Genomic DNA, 17,131 nt, shown 5'->3' on the forward strand with positions numbered 1-17,131 from the left:
TTCTGAAACAAATGTTATTTAAATTGTTGGAGTTTGGGGGGTGGATCTTGGAGATAATTTCCTTCTACATGAACTGAAGGAGACTGTACATTATGGTTACTTCAGTATTTGTTTAAATATACTATAAAAATCAACATTATAAAAGTGATAATGAAATTATTTTTATTTTGCAGTTTATATGGATTGAGGTATTCAAAAATAACAACCGGAAAAATCTAATCTAGTTGGCAAAGGTATACACTGTAATGCTGAACCTACTATGTTATTTAAAATTTTTTTATAATTTCTCAAGGTTTTTGTCAAATGTCAGGTGAAGGGTTACATTTTTCTTAAAAGATCGGTGGTCCCAATGTCAAATTTCTTGGAACACATTACTCAATGATAGATTTTTTTTTTTTAAATAAAACTTTACAACCTGCATATTTGTTATGTATACTAAATGATATGTTAAAATTAGGGTTTCCGTGCCTCTCTGCCATACACTAATCTGCCTAAAAGTGGTTTTCATATTTATAGTGCTAATTATCATACCTACCTACTTTAAATTTTAGGTAGAAAAATGATCTGATTTAACTACAGACATATTTTTTCTCACATTGAGTCATATGCAGAATGTAGTTCCAAATGTATTTCATTACTGTAGTCACAATATCCGACTAAAAATTAAGCTCTTTATAATTGTACCGACCAAAATCTAGTATTGGCATGGTCTTGACAGGCTGGACCTGCAAGATGTGGCTTGAATTTTAACCAGTTATCACATAATCTCTTGTGATCATGCATCTAGTTATCATAAGAAATAATTTAAAAGGTTTTGTTGCTGAAAGCAGTAAGTGGTGCAGTAAAATAGTTAAATTATTCAAAGAATGTTACCTTTCTTGCAAGAGTAATTTAAGCACATGGGAAAGATTCTAGACTTTTTGTTTCTTGCAGAAACAGTGCCCTCTGCTGCTGGAAACCTTTTTCTGCTTACTATAATTTTTATTGTGGCTTGAGCTCAGTGAGTGGTGTGGATGAGGCTGGACAACTACTAACCAATAAAATTAAGAATTTGTGCAAATGGTATAATAGAACACTATGATTATTTTAAGTAATATTAAAACATTTTCCTTTTTTTGACATTATAAAAAACATTTTAAATATCCTAGAAGTATCTTTAATGCCAATTTAAGATCTCTCTTAATTTTTGGCCAAGGAATTCAGGGTTTTCTAGCTCACTTCTATATGACATCTTTGTCAGGAGCGATTCTGAGCAGAAGATGTCAATTCTTCGACTTGGAAACACAATTTTAAACCTGTAAGATGGGTATAAAATTTTGCCAAAGGTAACTGAATTTATTCTTTCTTCTTAAAGATAAAAAGACTTTTTGTTGTTGCACAAACTCTGAATTACTGTTGGTTGAAACACAGCAGCTGTGGAGTTCAGTCCAGGCATGAAGACTGAGTCCACCTTATCTATGAAGGTTGCATGTTTCCGTCCTCCACCACCTCGCACCGTGGGCAGCGCTGTACCTGTGCGTTGTCTGACAGCCTCCTGTGTATACTTCAGCTAAATGATTGTCTGACAGCCTTCGCATTTAACAAACTAGCATGAGGCTTTTTATATCTAAATGCTATGTGATAGACAATTTCAGCTAGCCACATACCGTATGTATGAGATTCATAAAGACTTTCAATCATTCATTTCCATTTATCAACTGAAATTTTGTTTAGTATGTGAATTTTTTTGAAATGTATAGTGAATAGGATGTTGCACTGGTGGCAATTCATCGTGGAGCATAATAAAATTAATTTGACCCAAATATATAAAATAGTGTGTTTTTATTTATCGTTAGGAGATTAAAATGGGTAAAAAAAGAAATTTTAACTGTATAGTACAGCGGTGAGTGATGATGGTTGAAAGATGATGGTTGAAGTTTTCAGCAGACTGCATGCCCGAGAGTTAGTGTGCCATTAAATAAACATGGTGAGCAAAAGAATGTCACACCCTGTTCTGCTGGGAAACTGACAGCTGCTTCGCAGCTCCCCTGGAAGCCACTGCTGTAGTATACAGAGCATTTACATGGCAAGGTCAGACTGAAACACGTTCACATAGCAAAACTGTTGACGTTTTCTAAAAAAATGAGTTTAGTGTTTACTGATAGTTTTCAGTAAAAGCCAAATAAAGCACGTGGGATCTAAATGACTCTTAATAACCGATACTAAGGATGGAGATTAAAATGGGTAAAAAAAGAAATTTTAACTGTATAGTACAGCGGTGAGTGATGATGGTTGAAAGATGATGGTTGAAGTTTTCAGCAGACTGCATGCCCGAGAGTTAGTGTGCCATTAAATAAACATGGTGAGCAAAAGAATGTCACACCCTGTTCTGCTGGGAAACTGACAGCTGCTTCGCAGCTCCCCTGGAAGCCACTGCTGTAGTATACAGAGCATTTACATGGCAAGGTCAGACTGAAACACGTTCACATAGCAAAACTGTTGACGTTTTCTAAAAAAATGAGTTTAGTGTTTACTGATAGTTTTCAGTAAAAGCCAAATATAGCACGTGGGATCTAAATGACTCTTAATAAACGATACTAAAGATGGTGCTTGCTTTAAACAGGAAACTCGGTTTTTGATAAATAGAATTTTTTGTTCTGCCGACCCTGGCTGGCACAAGTGGGTGTCTGAAGATTAAGTTATGGAATCCAGTGTGTAGGATGCTACAAAATGCCTTCTAAGAGCTTTAGCCAAATTTAACATTTCAAGAATAATGTGTTCTATTAAAAAGTTGTTTCTGTAGTAGAAATGTGAACACTTAAGAATGTATTGACTGAACTTTACCGAAAAATTTTTTAAAGTGTTTCAGAATTTCTCTACATTATATTTATCTAATCAACAGAGAAATTCCTGAAATAACTTACTTTTTTAGGAATAGAGTTCTTAAAAAACAAGTATAGAGATAAGGCCTATTTATAGTAATACAAAAAAAACGCTCCATGGAAAAGTTGAGAAATTTTACTTTGCACACTTATTTTATTGACATTGTCACCTCTTACCTCCAAAATGTAACATTCTCTATATTATTATTTCTTGGTGTTTTATTCATGGATTTTTTTTAACTTTGTTTTTTATGAAGCCACTGAGGAAAATGGTGAATTAGCCATTATGAATATGATGGGGAACACACTTCGCAGCTAATGCTAAGATTGCCTTTCTTCTCTATGTGATAAAATGGTATCCTCCATTGCCATGAGGGAGCCCACTGGAAATGTTGGCTTTGTAACAAAACATGTCTAGATGAATCAGCTATAGTTTTTTGTTTTTTAAATATACATCAATGATCATACTAACAATTGATACGGTATTTAATTTTACACAACGCCATCGTAAATCTAAAATAGTCACGTGTACCACCATCAAGATTGACAAATCAAGATATGAATAGTACATCATTATCTTGAGTAAAATATAATGGATAGTAGTAGCTTATAGGTAGTTTTTAGTTTAGTCAGATGTTTTTGTATAGGGGAATTTCTAGTAAGTTTGAAGTGGCCTCAATTTTTAAATAACCACAAAATTTCTCTATACTTAGAATTTTTTTTAACTTTCTATTTGAAAAGCTCAGTTTTAATAGTGTAAAATTTTTGCATTATGGAACTTGAAGTTCCAAGTGTCATAAAGACACGATTTTCTGTCTTGGATTGGCACATCTTGACTCAAATTTAGTTTTATCTCAATTATTGCTCGATGTGTGAAAGTTTTCATCAAGGCATAGTGTAAGAATTTTTTAAGCATCGATATCACCATATTTAAACAACTGTTTATTAAGACTATGTGATGGGCATCAAATATAATGAAGTAAGATAGGTCCCTTTCCTCCTTAAATCTAAAATACTTAATTGACAGCTGAAAGACAGTTGGCAATCATTGGGTTATATCAAGACTACTCTTTGTTCCTAGGGAGGGTCCCATATTCCGAGTGATTGAGAGGCTTGTGCAAGTTCAGTTAGAAAGAGCCAATATTAGAACCCAGATCTGACTACTAGTTTGGTTGCTCTTTTTCATCCACCATATTTACTGTTTTATCCTTATTTTCTCTGTTTTTCTTTATTTATGGATAAATGGCAGGTTTACTTTGTTTCTGAAAGTTAGGGTTACAAATTTCACCCTTTCTTACATGTCATCTGGGCGTTGATAGGAGTCACCAGCATCCTGCTACTGTCTTTGCCCAGGAAAGCTGGCTTGCTTTGAGGAGCCAGCCTCTGACTCTGAAGCATGTGAACATATTTTGGCTCTATGATGGCAGTCACTTCACATTGTCCCAGCATTTGATCATCACCAGACACTCCTGTTATTTAGTACTATGTTGAAATGAAATTGAACTTTTCTACATCCAAATTATTTTTTATTAGTTCCCTAGGATGTAAATGGGCATTGCTTTTATTTAAACATAATATTTTGTAAACTTTTACAATATATTTTCCTGACAGAAAATTAGTTTGGGAATGTATTAGACTTTCCGCATAATTTTAAGCCAACAGCTGCACTGTCAGTTTAAAAGACCGGGAGTTCTTCCAGGGAGCACGAGGACAAACGAAGCACTTCAAATCCAACTTCCTGGTTTTCATAATAAGAGAGGGGAGAGTCTAATTTGGTTGTATGTACTTTACCCTTATTGGGAAAAAGGCAGGAAAATAAAACATGTCTAGTGTTTGTGGTGTTGAAAGAAATTAAGAAGAAAAGGCATTACGTCCAGTTAACTATAGGGAAACAAATCTGTTCATATGTCTCAATTCTGTAGTTGTCTACAGGACAACTCTAATTAGTCCCTTAAATCAGCTTCTGAATGTAAAAAGAAACAAGCTCATGTGCTCACTCTCTCGCGTGCGCTCGCTCTCTCTCAAGCTAGGGTGGCAGTCTAAGGATGCAAGAATAGAAAGGAGAATTTGTGTTTGCAAGCAAATTTTTAAGATTGGCAATTGGGAGAACACGCAACAAGCAAAATGAAGATGTGTCTTAATCTCCATTTTGAAGGTTGGAAATCAGGAAGAAGCTCATGAAGTAGTTATTTGGTTTTGGTTTGTCTATTAAATAAGGATGTAAATGTAAAAGGGCCAACTTTTTCTTAGTTACATATTCAGCTAAAGCTCAGTGTATACCAGTGCATTCAAATGGAAAACTCATTTTTTTTCTTTTTTAAAAGTCTTTTCTGAACTTTGCATATGGATATTTGCTGAAGGTTGTAATGCAGTTAACATTAATAGTTGAGTAATTATGAGCAAGTCTAATACGTATAGTCTTGGAATTGCAACCACTGTCTCTCCAAGTCACTCCTACGATTCGATTTAAATGGCCTTTGTCCATGGTTGAATACCTGAGTGCTATAGAACATCTTTATAAGGATCTACTGCCTAAAGATGTTTAGAAAGTTTAAGTCTTCAAAAATTCTCAGGTATCTTATTTTCAAATGTACTAGGCGAGTATGCACTTGACTGCAAGTGTTATGTCATAGACTAAACCAAACTATTTAGAATGATTATTGTTACTGTAAGTTGGAAGTAGGCCTCAGAATAAATCAAGTCTCTTAATTCCATACACTAATATATGTCTAAGATCAGGGTAATAGAGGAAATTCATGTGACTACATAATGCTGAGATCCATTGGAAAATCAGGCTTTTTCTTCTCTGCCAACTCCTTAGCAGGTTTTCATAGTTTATTAAATTACTTTGACACAGGTTAGGATAGAAGGTGTGCTCATGGCCAATTATGAAAGAATGGCAAAAAGGCATGCATTGGTGATGAAGGAAAGAGACTAGAAAAACCTTGGCACTAAATGTTGAAGGTACACTTCTGTGGGTACCAACGGCTAAGGCCACATGAGCCACTTCCATGCCTGTCTAAAAACACGAAGTCGGCTCCAGCAGGTCACTGCGGAGGTCAACATTGAGTCACTCAATGTTATTTAAGAAATGATCTTTTGTGTTCACATTCATGAGCAGGAACATTTATGTAAATTGATGTACATAAAGTGTATTTATACATCAATTTACATAACACTTATGACAATTAAAATTAAAAAAAAAAACTTGCCTAGGTACAAAGAGGAAGGATTAGTGCACAAGTTCTTGGCTGACTCCATTTAGATTGAGAAATAGTATTTTGATCACAGGTCATGATTCTTAGGAAGTTTATGTGACTGCACTCAGCAGCTAATGAGAAAATTTGAGGAAAACAGAAAAAGATAAGGAAAAGGTTTATATGTATAATCATTGCCCACAAGACCGGCAAATGATTCAATGGTGATAGCTTTGGCTATAGACTGTTTTATGCAGAATTGTTAATATTGAGTTGCTGTATGATTTATCTCTAAATATGGCAAGAGTACAAATCACTGATGCAATATAGGATATACATGTATATCCTTTAAGAGTTTTGTCAATACTAAGCCAGCACTTCTCCATGGCTTTTGTTCTCTTAAAACTGGAGAAAAGGCCCAAGCATTAGGCATGGATTTTTGGACGTGTAAAAATCTAATATCCAACACACTATTCAAGGAAATGTAGGTGTCGGCACCTATTTCTTCTGAATAACACCTGAATAAATGTACACCTAGATAATTGACTTACCAGACCTGTTATGCAAGTCTTCTAGAGGAACAAAAATAATGCTGTGTAAAGTTGAAAATACAGAAAAAATTTTCCCCAAGTTGTTTCCTTTCCAGACTTTAAATGCCCAATGAAATTTTTTCTCATAGGATCTCCCCAAAAGACACAAACTACTGCAGTGTTGAACAGGAAACCAGAAGAAACAACAGATTTCTGAGAATTTTGGGGACTGTTTCCCAGTCTTCGGTTACTGCTTCTCTTGAAAGCATTGTCCGTTTAAATTACTCTCCAGCTTTACTTTTTTGGGATATTGTAGCAATAATCTCCATTCTGCTTACCCTTCAAGAAATTACCCAGTACAATTTTTTTGTTTTATGGTTCCGGCCGTCTCATTTTACTTCCCTCCCCATCACCGAAATTAACAGTGACTATCAGGTAATTAAGAGGGCTAGGGGTATACAATGCACAAAAGAGGATTTGCTTGTGCATGTTTGGGTTCCTAAAGCTTGTGAGTTGATATTGGGGTAGAAGGAGCACAGTGAAAATTCCACGGACTTCTTGCAAGAACACGTACAAGGCTGGTTCTGCTTTGTAGTGGCAATACATTTACTAGCTCCTACAAGTGTTTTTCTAATAAACACTTTACCCAGAGGGCACAGTCAACAACCACCCAGTTTGCAATTGGCAGTGTAGACTACTCTCTGACCTCCTCAGGGGGCATCCCCTAATCCTGTCTCCTTTCTGCACAGGCCAATGTAATGTGGGCACTTGTCTAGTTTCAGACCGGACTTTTTTCAAGTATCTGTATTTTATTTTTCAATTATAGCTGACAGTCAATATTATTTTATTAACTTCAGGCATATAGCATAGAAGTTAGACATAGAATTTACAAAGAGGTCCCAGATCGAACTACTTTTTGATGACAATGATGAACTCACGTAGAGGGGTTTCCCAGAGTTCCACAGCTGTGTTTATTCCACTCCCAGAACTTTTATCCCTGAGATATTTTTCTTTTGATAAAAATGTTTAGAAAGATCCATCATACTAACCAGTATCTATTCGAACATTTATTAAGTGCTGGGAACTGCACAAAATGTTTTACATGAGGAAGCTATAATCCTACTTTTCCAGCCAAGGCAAATGAAACTCAGGTTGAATAATTTGCCCAACGTTAGGAAGCTAGTAAGTGGCAGAGCCGAGCCTCAGACTTAGGTCTTTCTTGATGCAAAGATATGCCCTTAACCACCGTACTTCCCTGTCTCCGAGGAGCATTGAGACACCAGTGATGGTCTCGGGGAAAAAATAAAAATATCACTCCAACAGCTTTTCTTCAAATGTAGAAAGTTTGGGATTATTCTGCTTAAACACACATAAAAAGCCAAAGGGAAATGCTGTCATTCTGTTAAAAAAAAAAAGTCCACACAAAGGAAAATTTATAATAATGCAACTAAACCAGCAGCCACTAAAGCAAGTCAAGTTTTGAGATTAAGACAAGCTCAGATTTTTGGAGTATTCAGTGAATAGAATGTCTTTTATAATTTGTGATTTGCTCATCCCCAATCCCCCATTATCCCTTCCATCACCATTAAAATATTTTTTTTTCTGTTTGAAACATTAGGTTAGGTAACTGGCATGTTTGAGTAATCCCAAATGTTTAATAAATGATTACACAAGAATTTATTTGGAATTACCTCAGAATCCTCTCTCTGAACTTCAAGTAATCTCTGCCAGTGTGTCTTCTTTCCTTAAGCATTTTCCATTTATTTCATATCTTTATCATCCCAGTGGTGACTTTCAATTTATAAAATATGTGGAAAAGTTGGATTTTTTCCTTTTTTTTTTTTTTTTGCATGTGTTAAAAATTAATTGCCTTTCTTTAAAAACAACTTTTATTAGTGACAGCTTCTGGGGTAAAAGCATAGTTACCATTCCAGCAAGGTCTGATAGGTCAAGATTCCTGTTAAACTTCCTACGATGTCTCCCTCCAAAAGAGTCAAAAATTCTTGCAGCACTTAGAGAAAAGTAAACAAGGGCGTCAGTATTACCTTGCCCCTCCTGAATGTGATATTTTTAGCTTTCTGCTGGTTTCCCGTAGTCTTCACAGCTCCTAACTGGTGACATGTTGATAAAGCAAAAGCTACAGATTAAAGTGTAACTTCTAGGAAGACACTCACAGATACATATAAGTAAATGTATTTTCCCTCTGACTCTTCCTTTAAATGTCAAAATAAAAAGCTTAATTTTCACAATTTTGTTCAATGTAGAGTTCCTCTGAGCTGCTGTTTTTTGTTTTTTGTTTTTTGTTTTTGATCATTTGTTCACATGAATGTACTGGATTTTAATCTGGGGTCCTGCCACCACTCGGCCCTAGCTCGAAGAGGAATTAATGCATGAGAAATTCAGGTTGGGCAACTTGCAGATCGTAAGCTGAGACTGACTTTAGAACATTTGTTTTGTATTTATGTAACAGGGATTACTCAGATGGAATTGAGGAAGAGAGAAAATTTAGCAGTTTGTGCTGGTGACAACAGTGTTTTGATTAGAGGAGAGTGGTATACTTTTCAATTACATGCCTTATTTAAAAAATTCAAAATATATACTCTGCAAAAGTAGTATTGCTAAGAAACTATTTAATTTGTAACAAAGACTAGATGGCTAATTGCACAATGTTTAAATCTGGCATAAGTGATTAGTCATCTGAAAATTAGTGCAGAATAGCCAATATACAAACAGATAATATACCAAAGTAAAAATCTCCGCTGTAGAGTGCGAATTTGTCTAACGAACTCAAGAGTTAGTGTTTTAAAGATTATACTAATTATATCTCAGAACGGTTTACTTAGAGAACAGGATTTCCATTTTCCAGTTGTCAGTCCTTGTCTTGCCCAAGTGTTCCCTTAAATGTAGCTTATAGCCGGACCACTGCCTCCAGATCACACAAGGAAAGCGGGTGGAGGCTTTGAGAGAGGAGGGCCAGCAAGAGCAAATGCCGATAGCCTTATAACTGTGGCCCTACAATGTGCACAGAGGGAATGCCTGCCATGAGCTGCTCCTTAGTGATATGCTCCTTGGAACCCTTTAGCCTCTGCATGTGTAGGTTCTGCTCTGTCCTAGACCCTGGGACCAATCTCATTTCTAGAACTTCATTTCTCGACCATGATCCTCTTTGATCCTATCCCACTGCTTGCCACTCTGGGAAGAATGGTGAGAAGATACTGTCATGTCTCTTCATAGTTGTTGAGTAGCTAATTATCTCCATCTATTCAAATATAGGAATGGAGTGTTGTCTGTTTATTAGGCAAAAAGATAAGGTTCAGTCCCTGATCTCCAAGATATATAATCCAGTAGGATAGTGGGAAGATTAAGACATGTTCACAAATAGTATAGAATGCAAAGCAAAATGTATTGTGAGTCTGTGGGGTATAGAATATTACGGGAGGAGGTGATGGAAGAGGAAGATGAGTTCAGTTTTAAACACACCGTGTCTGTGATTCCTGAATGTATGGGTTTAGAATCACGGGGACGGTATTGTGCTGGAAGTAAGAACTTGGAGTCATGTGATACAAGTTAAGATAAGGTCGCCCAGGGAGTGTGGAGGAGAACAGAGGCTCTTTAGAAGGATGCCTTCTACTTCATCTCTTCAATAAGCTGCTCACCTTTCAAGGTCTCCTTGGAAGGATGAGCAGGTGCTAACCAGATGAAACGAGTGGGAGGGGAATTTTAGACAGGTAGGATGGCATGGGAAAATGTTTGTGTCAGAGGGAGCATCACTTGTTCAGTGAACTGCAAGTAGCTCAGTATGGCTTATGAGCAACGTACATGAGAACAGGTGATGGAAGATGAGTCAAAAAGATAACCGGGGCCCCTGTTTGCCATGCTAAGGGATTTAAACTTTATTCTGTGGAATATGGGTTACCACTGAAGAATTTCAAGCAAGCGACTGATGGGATCAGAATTATATTTTGGAAAAATATTACTCTAGAATGTTGAAGGCCAATCGGAGGTAAGTGAGGACAGAGGCAGATAAACTAGTTAGGAAGCAACCGGTTAGGAAGCAACAAGTTCAGAAGCAACTACGGTCCAGATAGCAGATTGTGAATGCTTCAACAAGGGTTTGGAGTTTTTTTGTTTTTGTTTTTGTTTTTTTTCCAGAGGGGAGAAATTCTATTCACAACCATAACTTTAGGGTGGCTCCTTGAAATAAAAGCTCTTTGGATCCCCACCAGACTAACCAGTTTGGATATGCAAAGGTCAGCTGAAGCTGCTTTTTGGAAAGAAAGCTAGAGATTGCTGAATTTGCTGTGCATAACAGAGAAAAAAGAATTTGGAATTCCGAAAAGTACTTTAAGAGGCTAGTAATGAGGCAGAATCATGTGAGGAGAAGAGGGAAAAAGTATTAGTAAAACAACACAGACTATTACGTGGGATAAAATTGCCATTGGAGAAAGATCTCTGATGGTGAGTTAGCCAGAGGATTTCTAATAACAGTTCGTGTCTCACGTTCGATTTGAAATCATTTGTGTTGCTGTAATGTCAACACTGCCTTCATTTCCCTATTTTCATGCGATGTTGAGCCTGTGGAACTCAAGAAAAAGGGCTGATTGCCACAAGTCAATTGCCACATGAGGTCAGTGTAATTTGGAATAGGGCCATTAAATCATAGGTTAACAAAATGCATGCTTGGAGCATGGAGCCAGAGATAACCATGAGCAGATAAACCTCATTCCCCACCCTCTGTCCCAGGAATTCTTAGAAATCTGACAGAAGACTTTGGATTATTACAGAGTTGGAATGAGGTTTCTAGTTGACTTTATCTAGAATATACATATGCACACACATATGTCATTTTTACTTGACATGAGAAAAAATATATAAATTTATTTATGTGTAAATACATACATAATACTATATATCAATATTTTCTTCTGTCAAGTAAAAATAATTATATATGTATATATCGATTATAATTTTAATTTCTCATGTCAAGTAAAAGTGACGTACCTGGAAGAGGAAGCAGGTTATTTTTTATTCTGACATTTGTGGACTCTGTCCACCACAGCAGCACATCTGTTTTTGAAGTATTTCTATACACTCTTTATCTCAATGAGTCGTCCCTTATAATCTGATTTCTGTCTCCACCACTCCCATGGACTTGCTCTCACCAAGATCAGCAGTTCAAGATCAGCAGTTCAAGATCACCAGCTCAAGCTCCAGAACTCACAAGGCATTTTATGCTGTTTGACTGCTCCTTCCTTATTGCAACTCTCTGCTTTGCCACATGATTCTCCTCTGGTTTCTCTCTGGTCATACTCAGCCTCTGCTCTTCTCCACACTCTCCCTGAGAGACCTCATTCAAATACTCATCTTTAAAAGCCACTCATACCACATGACCCCCCAAATCCTTATTTCCAGCATAAATTCCACCCCCATCATTTTAGACCCATACATTCAAATTAACAGGCACCTCAGACACAATATATTTAAGACTAAACTCATCTTCTTTCCCCCAAATCTGCTCCTACTGTATTCCCTGTCCCATTTTGTGACACCACTATCCACACAAGTGATAGTGATACAACCAGTCAGGAATGTATCAACCTAGACTCCCTGCTTTTGTTGCCTCCTGCCCCCTACATCTCACCAGTAACTGAATTCTGGGGTATCTGCTTCCTTAGTCTCTGCTTTATCTGTTCCGCCCTCTTTACACCTACACGATGTCTACAGTTCAAGCCGGCATCACTTTGTCCTTAGATCAATCTCCTAACCGTTCTTACTGCCACTAGGCTGGGCCTCCCCGAGTCCATCTTTCTCTCCGTTACACATAGTTTTAAAACTCGTATAAACATCATGTTACTCCTCCTCTTGGGATCCTTTGACTTTCATAACAAAGCCCACATTCCTTAGCTTAACTGAATTGTTCAGGACAGGCTCTTGTGACTCTCAATCCTTCCCAGCCTTCTTATTCAGAGACAGAAAACCGCATGGACTTTTTGAAATGCATTTCAGCAACTCATGCCTCTGTGGTTCAGAGAGGCGTATAATTTGGCCGAGAGAAAGCTGGAAAACATGACAATTTGGATGAAACCTAATTTCCAGTTTTGGTGTACCATAATAATGCCTCACAACTCTTGTCTATCTGGGAGATGGTTTTTTAGCCACCAATCATTCAATCAATCATTTCTTCTAAGGGCTTTTTGAAAAAGCTGAAAATTAGAATAAGGGACGAATTGGAGCAAACTAAATATCCAACATTAGAGGACTAACCAAAATAGCCTAAATATCCAACAGTTATTGAAATTGTTTAAATAAAATATGGCAGGTTACATAATGGTATGTAAGTTATCTTCCCCTTTTTAGAAAAAAAGATAGTTACATGTGTGTTTAAACATGCAATAGGAAGGATCTAAAAGGATCTATATTGAAAGGTTATTAGCAGTTATTTTATCTGGGTCAGATTTTGGAAATTCTTTATGTTCTTTTTGTTATTTTTGATCTTTTCATTCTGATTTTTTTTAATGATTATATACTATCTTTGTAAAAAGAAAAGGCCACACAGAAACTATCAACAGTCCTATTCTTAATCACAAAAATTACCGATACTGAAGAAAAAAGACAAATATTAATTCTTTACCCAAATCCTTGTTTTTACAGAATTACATTAAAATCATAGAGATGATTCTTTACTATTTTCTATAATACTCAGTTTCCTCAAACTGAAATGTCCTTCCTCATTTTCTACCCAATCATTTCACTCTTTTTTTTCAGTCTGACATCTTCTCTATTCTTTAAAAGTCCAAATCAAGTGTCACCTGTCCTGAGAAGCTTTTCTTATTTGCTTTTGGTGAAGGGTCTACAATTGACTGTGGCTTACAAGTCAAATCCGTTCAACACCTATTTTTGAACAGCTTGCAGCTAAGAAGAGTTTTTAAATTTGCAAATGGTTGAAAAAAAATAAAAAAAATAAAATTAACAACACAGGACAAGTATATAAAATTAAAATGAATTAAAACAGATACGCTCATTCATTTATGTATTGTGTATAGCTGTTTTTGCCCTACAGTGGCACACAGACCACTTTCACTCACTTGTTTCAACTGTGTCAGGACAGGTATTAAATCAAGAACCTGCTGACACTGAGTTATTAAATACCTGTGGCAGCAGAGCTCTCAGAGTGAGCGAGACTTAGCATCCTGGCCCCATTTCAAATCAGGATGAGGTGTACTTTAAGAGATTAATGTGCAGATGTAAATCATAGCCTAAACACTTCATCTGGTCTTGGACAGCCTCTCTCTCGGTGAGCTGAAAGCTCTTTATAGAAGATGAACTAATTAGTTTTTATACTAGCTCTATGAGTTTGCAGGAGGGATGAACTAAGAATCCTTGTCCTGTGCTGCAGAGAGTCATAACACCCTGAATGTTTACAGGGCTGAAATAACATTCTAGAAATGTTTTCCTGAATGACCAATCTACCCACTTAGTATCTGATCATATCATAGTTGTCTCATTATGAGCTTGATTATATTTTGTCTTGTAGATTAAGTGTGAGGGGCCATATCTTTATTTACATTTTGTGTAGCACCTAGGACGTGCATGCTGCTCTTTTTTTCCCTGAGGCCCAAAAAAGTTCCATCAAGGCAGTCTTTTAAATGCAAAGGAAAGAATAGTTTGTCTCCTAATCACTCACTTCTGGTGAGAAGGCCTGGCCTGCGGGCCCTGGCAGCTCCCCTTTCCCTCCTCACTTGGGAAGGCTGCCACACACATTCTTTCTTGGGTATTTGTATGGTTTTATTGACGACCCAGTTTATGAGCAACCATTTGCTCCTCTGCCTCATTCCGATGGAGCTGGAAGCCGTTCCCATTTAGAAGAGGCTCATCCTTGTGTGCATGCAAGAATCAGGGGAAAGGGAGAGTGAAATAATTGGGTAGAAAACGAAGAAGGGCATTTAAGTGTTCTGTTCTAAATTCTCTCTCTCTCTCTCTCTCTCTCTCACACACACACACACACACACACACACACATACACACACCCTCTAAAAATCTACATTTTGGTTTTTATTCTTTGAACAACAATGATGAAAAGGGTAAAAATAGTGAAGTCAGTACCAATGCAAACCGAAATTGCCACCATGTTCTAAGCACAGGGAGCCTCTGGGAGTCTCGCGTCTGGATGGAAGCTGAGGCACGCGCCACAGAAGGAGCATGGGCTGTACAGTCAGAGACAGCCAGTTTCACATGCCACCTTACCCTCACTGAGCTTGGGTTTCCTCATCTATAAAACAGATGTAGCAAGCACCTTTTAATGTTCTCGTGAAAAGTATGTGAGACAACCTGGTAGTTCAGAAAATGTCACTTACTCCCCACACGGAATCAGGGCAGTGACATAGCTCACTAGCCTCTGGAACCCTGCTTAAGAGATAATATCAGCTGTTCTTATTAAGAGAATGGCAGAACAATAGAAACAGACTAAAAGACACAGGTCCAAGAACTATTAGAGAATTTTCTAGTGAAACAGGATCCTCTTAATTGGAGATAATCCAATGCTTTGTATGTGTGGCCCAGAGAACTTGCCAGGACCACTGTTATACACTGTAGGACACAAAAGAAACATTGCTAATCATAGTTATTACCAGGGACTTTGGAAGAGATTTGTAGCTTTCATAAATTGGAGTGGAACTCTGTAGTAGAATGAAGGTAATCTCTGATGCGTCTTTTATTTGAATTCTGATCATTCTTGAGTGAGGTGGGGGTAGGATAGAATAACGCTTGGGAATTGCAAATACATGTGCCCTTGTCCTTGGATGTGTCGTGAATATTGACATCACCAGTATTTGTATAGAGCACAAAAGTGTGAGACCCACGGGACTAAGGCTCATCCAAGGAGAGCTCAAAAGGTGACTTGAATGTTCAACCTAGAGCCTCAGCCACAACAAGATAGCTTCCAATTCAGGGGGCCTATCTGCCAGGCATTCCCCTAATACGTATTTCCTTGTCACCAAGAAACTTTCTAACTCTCAGTTTTTCTTCTTCCCAGAAATAGTTGATTTTAATTATATACGATTGAATTGACCAAGTCTTCTGCGGGCATCAGCTGACATCTTCGGTCTCCTATTGATGCATCCGGGATGATAAAGACCCACTTAGGGAGTCTTTTCCTAAGCTTTTATCTCACTACCAAGAAGAGTTTAAAGAAAGTTTTTGATTCTAGACCTTTGGAAAGACCCCTGATCAAATTTTCTTGGACATGAGAAAACAAAAAAAGGCAAATGCTAAGCACCCAAAACCTTTTTGGGTGAGAGTGTAATATTTTTAATGTTTAGCAATGTTACATACACACCTGACAGATGTATCAACTCACAAAAAAATATTAGTTTGTTTAAAAAAAAAACCAAAAAACTTCAACCCAAATTTATTGGGATTACAAAAATAACAGCACATTTCATTAACTTATTACAGCTCAGAGTTACCAACATATCCAAAGATATGGAGAGCATTTTTAAGTAAACAGCTTCTTCCCAATATAAATCTCATGACATAAAAAAGTTTATTTTCATATTTACAGAAGAAACCTGCTGACTGTTTCTTAAAATTCTCTTTGGAATTAATGGGTGAGGCTATTTTTAAAGTCAGAGAACATTTCAAACTGAAGAAGTTATTTTAAAAACATCTCACAATGCATTTTATTTAACACCAATGAATAAATCTGCATCCTCTTCTAAAAATCGTGTTTTTATCGCAGAGCTTCTGGAACTTCCACCTATAAAAATAGGGGATTTTCTTTCAATAAAGACGGCACAAACGATAAGTGAAAAACATCTGTAGAGTCTGTCTCTAGCAGTATTTTCTGAGAAGAACTCAGATATAAATTGATTATTGCTGCGTGGTATTTAAAAGTTATATTACAAAGTATTTAAATCATGTATAATTCTGTGGTAAAATTTTTGACAAGTGTTGAATCTTTTGTTGGAATGTACATGATACTCCCTGATTTTCTTAGTAAGGAAGTCAGGATTTTTCATATGTTGGAGTGTCGGAAAATGGGCCTGGCCCTTGAAGGACTGAGAGGCTAAGAAGGGGGCCCAGGCACACCTCTCAAATGAAACTCTGCTCGCTGATGACCTGCTCCTGGTAGTCAAAGCTTGCCAAGCTTGTTCTTGCATACTAAAATAAATATTAGAAACTAATAAGTATTTTGAGAGGAGACTTTGGTACTGCTATGCGAGGCAGGCCGACTCCTTTACTAACTCTGCGCCCAGGGTCTGCTGCTGGGGAACTTACCTTCTTTAGCTGTCTTATGCTGCTTCCCCGAATGGCTTCCATGAGATTGTCATGAGCAGATCTCTGTGGGGTAGAAGGTCGGGAACTGTCTTCCATTTTCTTCTCTTGCACTGACCTCAGGGAATTTTTAATTTCCTTTAGGATATTGTTTGGCTGTTTCTTAACCTTTTTCCCTTTTTTCTTTTTCTGTCCATTTTGTAATGACCGCTGGGCACTCTCCTGTTGTTTGATGACTTCGGCGATGTTTCGGGTGATGAGCTTTTTGTTT

The 17,131-nt window shown here is 37.1% G+C and overlaps 1 protein-coding gene across 1 annotated transcript in view; it reads right to left on the reverse strand.

Annotated features, from left to right (window-relative positions):
• Positions 1-16,315: 16,315 nt before the first annotated feature.
• The window catches only part of LMOD2 (leiomodin 2), a 7,444-nt gene continuing 6,628 nt past the window's right edge, over positions 16,316-17,131 (reverse strand). The window contains exons 3-4 of the mRNA XM_025045857.1: positions 16,864-17,121; positions 16,316-16,342 (exon numbers count right to left, since the gene is read on the reverse strand). Coding sequence (XP_024901625.1) covers positions 16,316-16,342; positions 16,864-17,121 — 285 coding nt within the window. The remainder of the gene's footprint in view (positions 16,343-16,863; positions 17,122-17,131) is intronic.

Source organism: Pteropus alecto, unplaced genomic scaffold (assembly GCF_000325575.1).
Source record: "Pteropus alecto unplaced genomic scaffold, ASM32557v1 scaffold22, whole genome shotgun sequence".
NCBI lineage: Eukaryota > Metazoa > Chordata > Mammalia > Chiroptera > Pteropodidae > Pteropus > Pteropus alecto.